General features: G+C 39.3%; 2 protein-coding genes across 7 annotated transcripts in view; one reads left to right on the top strand and one right to left on the bottom strand.

Moving 5' to 3' along the window:
- Phtf2 (putative homeodomain transcription factor 2) overlaps positions 1-5,903 on the bottom strand; it is a 138,508-nt gene extending 132,605 nt beyond the window's left edge. For both annotated transcript variants that reach the window (XM_027926341.3, XM_071613438.1), the window contains exon 1: positions 5,729-5,903. The gene's annotated coding sequence lies outside the window, so the exon portion shown is untranslated. The remainder of the gene's footprint in view (positions 1-5,728) is intronic.
- Positions 5,904-6,107: 204 nt separating this feature from the next.
- Positions 6,108-10,642, top strand: Tmem60 (transmembrane protein 60). Of its 5 annotated transcripts, XM_071613445.1 has the most exons (4): positions 6,108-6,453; positions 7,097-7,251; positions 9,288-9,381; positions 9,953-10,642. In XM_071613445.1, the coding sequence occupies exon 4, from the start codon at positions 10,003-10,005 to the stop codon at positions 10,402-10,404; it is 402 nt and encodes a 133-aa protein (XP_071469546.1). In that variant the 5' UTR covers positions 6,108-6,453; positions 7,097-7,251; positions 9,288-9,381; positions 9,953-10,002; the 3' UTR covers positions 10,405-10,642. The 5 variants fall into 5 exon arrangements, with proteins under 5 accessions (XP_071469546.1, XP_071469551.1, XP_027782145.1 ...); XM_071613450.1 differs by lacking the exon at positions 7,097-7,251; XM_027926344.2 differs by lacking the exon at positions 9,288-9,381 and having other exon boundaries at positions 7,097-7,247.
- Positions 10,643-11,622: the final 980 nt, after the last annotated feature.

The following is an 11,622-nucleotide window of genomic DNA, read 5'->3' as shown; positions in this document are numbered from 1 at the left end:
CTTACTGTGCTTAAAAACAATTCTCATAGGATTATTATTTTCATGGTATTTTCTTCCATAACATTTCATTTTTAAAAGAGGTTCTTTATGAACTTGATTTCTATTGTCATGCAATGTTATTTTTTTGCCTTTTTTTTTTTTTTGTTACTTCCTGTAAGTTTAGATATTCTGGTCATGGGGAAGAGAATCAAAATCTTAAGTTCTATGAGCACATGGGGCATTGACATATTTCACTGAAAAAAGAAAAATTAAATTGATAGTAATTCGTAGTCCTCAACTTAAGCTTTTTGTATTAGTTCCTACTAACACTTTAGTTCCTTATTGTATGTTTTATGGTTTTTCCCTATTAAAATATCAAAAAATATGGAGAGATTTTGTACTTTAGCCTTGATGAAAAGTACAAGATATTTTCAAAGCTTCCCTAATTCTTTTCTTATTGGTAGCCATGTAAGTTTTGAGAACAATGTGGTACATGGAAAAAAAAAATAGGTTTGCTTCTGTTTGAAAAGTGTGCTTAGCATTTTGAGTTGCTATACCAGTGTATAAAATTGGTACTCTGCTAATTATACTCTGTAGAAGCAGATTAATGGAGCTCAAGTCCTGCTTTAATAAATAGTGAAACGTAATTCTGTAGAAGAATGTCAGCCACTACAGGATGAAGTCATTCTACTCTTACTAGTTTTATATTAAGGGACAGTGTTGACTGGGAGCCAGAAGGCTTTATGTTAACAGGTCACAAAAAAGACTGACTTACGTGTTATTTTTCATCCTTGTCCTGATTGTAAGTATGTTTTAAATTTTATACTATCCACAGTATTTACAAAGACATGTTTGCACTGAGAAATTAACCTCAAAGGGTTTTGAAAGGAGGTAGTAGACCTCCAATACTGCTGTAACTAAAGTCTGTCTAGTCGTTGTAAATATTTATCTGTCAATTTTGACAGATTGGGGCCAGCTTGATGTTTTAAATCTTGAGTATAAAAATTTAAAGGCTTATTCAATTTTTACCATTTTAGTGAATATATTTGAAATCTGTTTTTACAGTTTATTTTGGTAAATTGTGCCATGAAATTTGAAAACCACCAAAAATTATAAATTCCTTTTCTAGTGTAATGTTAAGTTGTATAGATTATTAATGCATGTCCAATGAATATTACCCTGGTTTTGAGATAAATCTGCTTAGATTTTATTGGTGACATGTTAGATTAGTGGTTGCATTAAATAACTAAATTCCCATTGTGGTTATTAATTGAAATTGTCTTTAAGCAGAAAGTTATTTGTGACTATAAGCATTGTGCTTAGAGAATGTATGTGTTTTTATCTGTCAGTATGGGAGGACATAAACTGTTTGCATCATTAAAAAAAAAAAAAAAAAAAAACTGAACCTCAAAAAGATTACATAATGAGCCCAAAGTCACAGAACTGGTAGATGTTAAAATTGAGACTAGAACCCAGGACTATAAAGAACTAAAACTTGTGCCATATACTTTTCATATATTTTTTGCTACCTGTAACTTCTAACACTGAATATATTATTAAAGTAGTATCATTCACACAACAAACCTGAGTGCTTACTACATATCTTTGATATAGCTGATAGCTGTTTGTTTGGGGGCTTATTTGTTTGTGTTCGTTTTCTTTCTCCCTCCCTCCCTCCCTCCCTCCCCCCCCCCCCCTCTCTCTCTCTCTCTCTTTCTTTCTTTTTCTTTATCAGGGATTGAACCCAGGGGCACTTAAACACTGAGCCACATCCCCAGCTCTTCATATTTTTATTTTGAGACAGGGTCTCACTAAGTGTCTTAGGACCTCACTAAATTGCTGAAGCTGGCTTTGAACTTTTTGAACTTTCAATCAATCCTCCTGCCTCAGTCTTCAGAGCCCTAGGATTATAGGCTTGTGCCATCACACCCGGCTAGATAAACTTTTAACAGTCACTTCCTCTACTATTTCTACAACTGGAAAGCTGCACAGTATGCATTTTTTTCTTTACTTCCTCTCATTAAATGTCAAATTTAATTACATTACGATTATTATCAGGTAGTTCTTCAGCCACAGCCATTTCCTGCCTCAGTTCCTGTTCATTACTCAGAATGAAGTCCAATAAATTTTTTTTCTTATTGCTTTAAAGCTACCTGTTTTAGGATATAGTGAGTTATTCTCAACTGAAAAAACTCACTTCTATTGTGTCATTTTCACTATTTATATAAGATTTTAACAAGCCGGACAAAAAATGCAGAAGGCTAAATGTCATTTAATAGTTTCGAATTCAGTCATATGATTCCTGACATCAAGTGATGTTTCACATTTACAAATTCAATGCAAGTAGTTTTCTCAAATTTTCAAGAGCAGGCCCAATTGAAAACATTCTATCCCACAAGCAGGTCTCAAACTAGGCTTAAGAAGATAAGTCAACATATATGCAAAAGAGAGTTTGCAATATCAACTCTATTTGGCTATAAAATAGGTAAAGAGGTGAAGGGATGACAACAGTCACTTTGAGATTCCTCTTATATCAACCATCACAAAATATGTCCCACAAATTAAGTGCAAATGCCTCTAGTAGCCAGGCATTGTGGTGTACATCTGTAATCCCAACTACTCAGAAGACTGAGGCAGAAGGATTATAATCTGAGGCCAGCCTGGGTAACTTAGACCTTTTTCAAAATTAAAAAAATAAATAAAAAAGGCTAGGCAAGTAGCTCAGAGAAGGCTCTTGGGTTCATTCCTTAGTGTTCATTCCTTAGTCCTGGGGGAGAGGGGACCCTATGGTAGTGTTTTGTTTTGTTAGTTGTCTTTTACAGAGCGAATAGAATATCTCAATGAATAATAAAACAATTGCTCTGGGGACATGTTTGGAAATAAGAGATTTAATTGGCTTTTGGAAAATAAGCATTGAAAGACAGATAGTAAACAAAAATGTAGAAAAAGTATCTATAGTTTTAGTATTTAAATATGCAATTTGCAACTACCAAAATTGGGTAATATTAACTTTGCCCAGTCACATTTACATATAATTACTATTTAAAGTTGGTCTTCTCAACTCTTTTTTATATGAAGCCACAATTACTTACCATTCCTTCAATAATCTATATCCCTATTCTGAGACTCTACCTTCTCTTGTTCTATCTGTATTGAACAATTTCTTTTCCCATTTATGAAAACAACCTTTAAACCAAGCTCCAATGGTAGCTCCTCCCTGAACCTCCCAACCCAATCTTTCTTAAAATTCTTTTTTCTTTATTTTTATTTTGTTTATTATGTGTACTTTAATTTTATTTAATGCTTAATATCCCCTTTGAAGTATCATCTTCTCCACTAAACAGATAAGGAGAATGAGGCTGAAAGATACTTGGTATAATGTTCAAAACTACAAAGCCCAACAGGTATTCAAACTCTAGTTTATACTTTAACTATATTCTCTTTCCATAAAACCACCAATTCTGAATTACTCTCTTATAGTATATATTGTACTGTATGATGATCACTTGTTTAAATATCTATCTTCCCACTAAATGATGCTCCTCAAAGACAGGGAAGGTGACTAGATCCTGTTATCTTAAGCAACACTCAACAGTGCCTATTATAAAATGATTTCAAACTGTTATAAAATTGGTCCAATACTGGGTTCAGTTCATGGTTTTGCAGCATGGTTTCCCACTGATTAGTCTCCTTCTAACAGGTCTCTAAGAAGCCACTGTACTGTGTTGGTAAAGCATAACCGCTTGGAATCAGATTGGTTAGATGTGAATCCACTGACCAATTGGCACCAAAATCTTAAAAAAAAAATGAGTTAACCTAAATCTTGGCTAACTAATCTAAAAACAGAAAGGAAATTATGGTAATCATGGTACCTATCTCATAGGATAGGGATTAAATGAGATAATAATTAGGTAGTCCCAACCATTTTCTGATCCTCATTTTTTCAACATGCCACCATAAATTCTCTTTGGCTCAGTCTAACCACACTTTTGTCATTACAAATTCCTTGCTTTTTTGTTGGGGGAAGGCTGGGTGGGGTGCTGGGGTATCAAATCAGGACCACATGCCAAATCACATCGCCAGCCCAAGTTCCTTGCAATTATGCATTTAATGGACTAACCAAAAAGGTTTGTGGTTTAAAACTTAATCAGGATACCTTTTTTATTTTTAGAGCCAACCATCCAGTGCCAATTTGGGACTGACTCCTGAGGCCTAAGTATTCAAGAGTGCCCCCATTGTACACTATATTTGCTTTGCTTACCACATTTTCATGCTCTGCCAGAAAGCGGTAAAAATCAGAAGACAAAAACACTCCTAACATTTAAATTAATACTATCTGAAGCATACAAACAACTTCCCTGCGTAGGAGGTAGGCTTTTCCAGAGCAAAACATTTTCCAGGAACCACCTTGTTTCTACTCCCAGTCCTCTAGATTCCTTTCCTCTGGAATCGGCAGGCTGAGCCACTATCGACAAGTCATATCAATTTCCTTCTCTTAAAATTAGTAGTCTGTACCCCAAATCCAAGTAAGGATTTCAAACTGTTGTTTTATGGCTCTTTAGGTTAAAAGTCCATAGTCTTCAAATTCTCAGAATTTCTCTTCCAACATTAAAAACGTTGTGGAAAAAGTCCGGTTTTGGAAAAAACTAATTTTACAAAAATGTCTAAGATCAAGTACTAAGAATATTGCTAAAGCGGGAGCGGTGGGGGGGGGGGGGGCATTTAAAAATGTTGGTAAAAGCAAATCAAAAACAATAAAAGTATCTCACCTAATCTCAAGGTAAGCAGAATATACCATTAACAAGGAAAGCAAATGTAATATCTCTAATACATTTACCATGAATTTTAAGATTACTTGGCATGTTAATTACATATTGAGATTACTAAACTGTTCCACACTCTTCTTCCCGGGTTAGTGTATGCTCGTATAAAGCAGCTCCTTGGTTCTGCCAGGCTAAAAATAAAATGGGTAACAGAATGATCCCTGAAGTTCTACAAGATGTGCTGAGTTAGAAAGCCATGACTCAAGAACAATACTAGAACTCCAGCTGTCAACATTAGGCAAATAAAAACAGAACAAGGTGAAGCATGCTGATGGACCACGGTATTGTTTCCAGAAGGGAAATATCCCTCAAGGCCTTTGCATAGGATTTCAGTACCCGCTCCGCAGTCAATGTTGGGATCAGAAAACTTAACTGTCGCCTGCTCAGCTGGTACTCTGCAGCAACCCTCCTTCTCCGCCAGCAATCAGCGCGCTGAGCCGCCCTCTCCCCCGAACCCGCCCCCCATTCCCGGCCACTAGCTGACCTATCCAGCCCGCTCAGTCTGGGCAGCCCGAAACCCCTGCACACACTCCTAGGACACGACGACACCCCGCCACCCCCTGCACAGCGCCAAAGGAAGGAAGTGAAGGAGGGGATCCTGAGGAGGGAGGCGAGGGGCGGGAGGCGGCGCTGAGCTTCGGCCCGACACCTTCAAGCCTTGAGAACCGCACGGGCTCGGGAAGAGGAAACCTGAGCTTGTGCCACCCGCCAAATGATGCGAGGGGGCCGCGGCTGACCCGGACCCGCAGGTGCAGGAGACTGTCGAGGAAGACACCGGCGGCGAAGGGCGACGCGTTGACCCCGGAGCCCCTACATCCATCCCGCGGGCCGCTCTCCTCCCTCGTCCAGATCCATCCTCGGGATTCTGTCAGAAGCCGACTACCTCCACACCGCCCGCCCAAGCGTGGAGGTGGTGCGGTTCTTACCGTAGGAGCGGGCGTCGCGCCGCTAGGAGGCGGCTGGGGTGCGCTGGGGAGACACCGAGGCGAGCGCTGCCGCCGCCGCCGCCGCCGGAGCCCGAGGAGCCACAGCTAGGCTACGGGCGGGCGCGCTGCCTCCAGAGCGTCGCCCCACCCCCTCTCCCGCAGGATTTTGCGCCGGAGCCTGCAGTGTCCCCGCGCCGAGACTGGGAGGGCCTAGGAGGCGGGGCCCCAGCCGGGGCGGGGCCGAGTGCTGCTGGCTTGATTGGCATGTGTGCGCCCAATGAGACTACGAAAAAAACTCCAGGCTGAGCTAAGACTGACTTTCCTCCCAACCCGTAGCAGTAAGAGGCGGGTCCAGTGGGTTCTTTCCTTACCGCCTCTTTGTCGAACTCGAAAGTAAGGAAAGGTCGGTTGGTTTACACTGACGGCTAAATGGTCCAATTACCACAGGGAAACGGGTCTCTGCATCAGATTGGCGTCCCCTCTACCTATAGGGTAGGCCCAGGGGCGGTGAGAACCAGCTCCGGATGTGGGCGCGGCCTGAGGTAGAACTGAGAAAACCTCTACCGCGGCGGTTTAGAGAGGCGGAACTGAACCTCTTTCTGAATTATCATGTGACGGGTTCTGAGTTTAATGGGGGGGAAAGTGTGGAAAAGGACAAGAATCCAAACTGGCGAATTTACTGATCTTCGCGGCCCTTTCCGCTCTCCGGCCAGCGGCGCTGCCAGGTGAGTCGGAGCATGGCCCCCGCCCCCACCGTGCTGCGGTTCTGGACGCCCAATGTTCTGGGCTGCGCCGCCGACCTCCATTCCGTCGCACTCGCGGACTCAAATGCGCACCACACCTGCTTGGCATCAGGGCTTTGTAGTGCATCATGCAAAAACTAAGTTAAATTTCAAAATGTGCTGGGCCCAAAGCCTAGAATGGGGGAGTTCAGATACGGCTGCACAAACCTATGGTCGGTGTCCACAGAGGAAGGACCAGGAGGGCTTAGTTCCTTAAGTTCTAGGACGAAGTGGACCCGAATATCAACTAAGTTGTAAGCAGAATGCTGTTCCTCTGAAAGATGGCCAGGTTGGCCAAGAATGTTACAACACGAGCCTTTCGAAAGCAACTTAATATGATAGAAATTTGTGGGTTCATTAAGCCAAACTGTCTTTGAGATGAGGCAGGTTCATTTGAAAAAGTATTAGGAGTGGCAAGAGAAGGGAAATGAGCATGGTATAGAAAACACCATAGAAGATTCCGCGCACAGCTGGTAGAGACGCAGGTAATGTAGTCGTGGCCCTTTAGATTAACCATATGTGGTCTAGTCTGAAGGTTTCAACAGTGGATAAGGAATCATTTGAGAAATATTTAACTATCTTACAGATACTAGAAATAACCACATTAAGTGGAAACTATGTTAAGCAAATTTTGGAGTGCACACTTATCCATTGAGAAGAAAGGAAAATAGCAAGGAAATATGGCTGATTAGATTAATGAAGATGTAAATGTCAAGCTGGGGTCCTGTGTCACTGATGTAGGTGAGCATACACAATCCTTTTTTTTTTTTTTTATTTCTTTTTTAGTTGCAGATGGACACAATATCTTTATTTTATTTATTTTTATGTGGTGCTGAGGATTGAACCCAGTGCCTCATACATGCTAGCAAGCACTCCTCCCCTGAGCCACAACCCCAGCTCAAGCATACACAATATTTCAAGCATCATTTATCAATAGGGTGCATCCACTATTGAGAATATTTCACTGAAAATGCATATGAACTTTGTTGTATCTCAGATTATAAAGCTTTGTAGCCACAGTAAGATTTTGCCCTTGATGTCCTTTCACTTCCAGTTCTTAAGTTTATTGGGTGAGTACAGTGCTCTTCCAATGATCAGTAGCTACTCAGTCCTTTATGGGGAGGGAGGGGGACATTATGGCAAATGGGAAAGTTACATTTAAACAAGTATATTATCATAAACCTATTCTTAGGTTCACAAAAATGGCCAGATAGATTGGAGATCAAGATTAAGCAAACAGTTTACACAATGAAATCTATCCATAGTTATTAATCAGTCTACAGATTTCCACCTTCCAAATTCAGTCTCACTTTCCATTATATGGCAGCTTCTGGGAAGGGAGACCAGCATAGAAAATGCCTTCCTGGAAACAAGCACACTGCAGTAGGAAGCATTTGCAAACTAAATAAACAAGTGCAAGTAGATGAGTATATCTGGGGAAAGGTGAGTTAGGACACTCCTACCCATTGAAGTAAAAGAGTTGTTGCTGGGTGCTACAGTGCATACTTGTAATCCCAGCAGTTTGGGAGGGTGAAGCAGGAGGACAGCAACATCAAATGCCAGCCTCAGCAATTTAGCAAGTCCCTAAGCAATTCTGGGAGACCCTGTCTCCAATAAAATACAAAAAGAGGCTGGGGATGTGGCTCAGTGGTTAAGTACCCCTGGGTTCAATTCCTGGTGCCAAAAAAAAAAAAAAAAAAAAAGTTGTATACTCTCTTGCTCCATTATTGCCACCCTATTTAAAGTTCTGTTTAAAGTAGAGATGTTGCAGGGTACATCAAAGTTTGCTCTAAAATATAATTGAGCACACTAATCTAGGGTATTTGGTCCATCTGGCCAATTTCTTTACCTCTTACTTGTTTCTTCCTGCACCTTTATTCCTACTCCCATCACCCATGCTTTTGTTCCATTCCCTACTACTTTCTGATGTTTCCATCAGGTCTTCTCATATTTAAGCTATCATTTCCCAGTGGCTTATATCCCCCAGTTTAGTCATACTTAGAATTCTCCTTTCCTAAAACTTTTTCCTGTCCCTTTCTCAGTCTCATGTCTTATTTTTCATTTTCTCTTTTCCAAATAGCTCAAGGGAATAAAATATTCTCAACTGTTGCCATTTCTTTATCTTCTGTTAACTCCTCACCCAACTGCATACAGTCTGTCTTCTGATTTCTCATTCATTACTTACCCCTAGTCCAAATATTTGCAAGGTTGATATATAAAATCTTAAACAAATACAGAATCACACTTTAAACCTATATGTGAATATGAAATATAATGTTTATATGTAGGGTGTAAGTTAATGAATTCTCAATCAAAATTCCAGGTTATTAAGCATTAGTGATTTTAGCATTGAAAAATGAAAGGGAAATAGAAAATATTCTGGAAGCTGGGCATGGTGGCACACACATGTAGTACCTGCTTAAAAAAAAAAATTTAAAAAACAGGTACTGAGTCTTCCACGTACTAGAGTATATCCCAGAGCAATAATAGTAAGTCATGTAGTTTTAGTGTAAAATAAAAAAAAATGGATCAGATACAAGCAGCAACTCTAATTATAATTCCCCATCAAGTAATTACAAAACATCTAAAGTTTTTAAGTTGCCCCTTTTAATAAGAAAATACCTAAGGGTTTAAAAATATAAAATTCATAGATTAAACTACATAAAAATCCAATGATATACCTTTCATATTGTTTAATCTAGTGACCTATTTACAATCTTAATTCTACTTGATGTTCTTAAAATACTTACTAACCATTTTGTCTTTTATAAACTCAGCTGGCCAGTTGGTGGTGCATGCCTGTAATCCCAAGAGCTTGGGAGGCGGAAACAGGAGGATCATGAGTTCAAAGCCAGCCTCAGCAATGGCAAGGTGCTAAGCAACTCAGCGTGACCCCCTCTAAATAAAATATAAAATAGGGCTGAGGATGTGGCTCAGTGGTGGAGTCCCCTGAATTCAGTCCCCGGTACCCATAAAAAAACAAAACAAAACAAAATGTTACCTCCCTTTTCACCACTTTGGTTTTAAATGTTTTATCTTAGTACCCCTTGAAATTGAATGAAAAACTGTAGGTTTTCAAATTTTAGTAATGAGATATAAGAAATGATGGATGTATATCAATGATTCTCCAAGAAGTTTTGAAATGAAAAATAGAACATTTTCAAAATTAGGAAGTCTTTGAGTAGCAAAAAGTCAACCTTGTTTATTAAGAATGAAAGTAAGCCTGAGGCTGTATCTCAATGGCAGAGAGCTTACCTAGCATGCCTGAGGCACTAGGTTCAATCCTCAGCACCACATAAAAATAAACAAATAAAGACATTCTGTCCATCTACAACTACAAAAAAAAAAAATTTAAATATTAAAAAAAAAAAAAAGAATGGAAGTAGTTGGTTTCTTTTCCTGGCATCAAAACCTTGACTTTTTTTTTCTCCTCTCCTCTCAGGGCATATTTTCCTTTTTTCAACCCTGCAACAGCCTCTTTAAACTGTTTAAATGAGAATGTCCTTGGCTCAGAGAGTACTGCTTACCTGGCTCTTCACCTTACTCTTCTTGATCATGTTGGTGTTGAAACTGGATGAGAAGGCACCTTGGAACTGGTTCCTCATATTTATTCCTGTCTGGATATTTGACACTATCCTCCTTGTCATGTTGATTGTGAAAATGGCTGGGCGCTGTAAGTCTGGCTTTGACCCTCGACATGGATCACACAATATTAAAAAAAAAGCCTGGTACCTCATTGCGATGTTACTTAAATTAGCCTTCTGCCTGGCACTCTGTGCTAAACTGGAACAGTTTACTACAATGAATCTGTCTTATGTTTTTATTCCCTTATGGGCCTTACTGGCTGGGGCTTTAACAGAACTTGGATATAATGTCTTTTTTGTGAGAGACTGACTTCTAAGAACATCATCTCATTTCTATTGCTGTTCAACAACCTTTAAAGTGTTCTGAATCTTTGCAAGCTTCAATACCAGAGAACTGAGGGAAAATACCAAATGTAATTTTGTACTGCTTCTATAAAACAGGATTGATGAATCATGGACTTCTAGTTAACCCAAAACTGAAGTATTCAATATTTGAGTTGTTGATATCCTTATTATCACTATGTAAATAAAGTTTGTTTTTGACCTCATTTTTCCAAATGACTCTTGAATAAACTGTAAATACAGAGCTGGGGTTATAGCTCAGTGATAGAGCATTTGCCTAGCACATGTAAGGCACTGGGTTCAATCCTTAGAGCCACATAAAAATAAATAAAGGTATTGTGTCCATCTACAACTAAAAAAAAAAAAAGTAAATACAGATCTTTTAATCTGTATCTTTGGATAGAAATTTGTCATGGCTCTGATATGACCAAACTAAATGGTATTTATGCATTTAAATTATGAAAGAAAAAAGTGACTCAAGTGAATAGGGGTGACACTTCATGTTTATATTCAAAAAGAATCTTGAGGGCTGGGGATATGGCTCAAGCGGTAGCACGCTTGCCTGGCATGCGTGCGGCCCGGGTTCAATCCTCAGCACCACATACAAACAAAGATGTTGTGTCCGCCAATAACTAAAAAATAAATAAGAATCTTGAGAGTTTGACAGATTTTTATCTAGGCTAAGTTTACTGTTAACTATACCTTCTGTTTGAGACAAATGAACTAGAGATGGCATGTTAGAACAAAAGTTTGTGTATTCCTAAATTTAGGGAGATCTTACATCCTGGTTCTGTCAGGACAGATCCAGTTTATGCCTATCATCTTGGGGTCCCAGGGAGTTCCTGCCCTGTTCACTTCTAGAAGTGTCTTGGTTTGAGAAATTATATGATCACAGGATACTTAACCAATTCCAATAAAGCAGAGATGGCAGTACTTTAAAATAAATTCCCAAGACACCGAAGCATCTCATAACCTTAAAGCAGGATTACTGTTTCAGTTGAGAGATCCAAATTAAGTAAATTAAAAATAAAGCTTTCATCTCTGTAAGAAACCAGTAAAAAAAAAAAACTGTCCATGCAAGTATTATCTAATTATAAGCTCTCACAGGGGAAAGAAAAGGCAGCACCACTTAAAATCAGAACAGGAGTCAGCAAAATTTTTCTATAAAGGGCCATATAATTTGTTA

The sequence above is a fragment of the Marmota flaviventris genome, chromosome 1 (genome assembly GCF_047511675.1).
Source record: "Marmota flaviventris isolate mMarFla1 chromosome 1, mMarFla1.hap1, whole genome shotgun sequence".
Lineage (NCBI taxonomy): Eukaryota > Metazoa > Chordata > Mammalia > Rodentia > Sciuridae > Marmota > Marmota flaviventris.
Note: the sequence above shows the minus strand (reverse complement) of the source record. Positions and strands in the feature narration are given on the sequence as shown.

What these genes read in the sequence shown, in the direction of transcription:
- Tmem60 (XM_071613450.1), top strand. Translation starts at nt 10,003, where the DNA reads ATGAGAATGTCCTTGGCTCAGAGAGTACTGCTTACCTGGCTCTTCACC.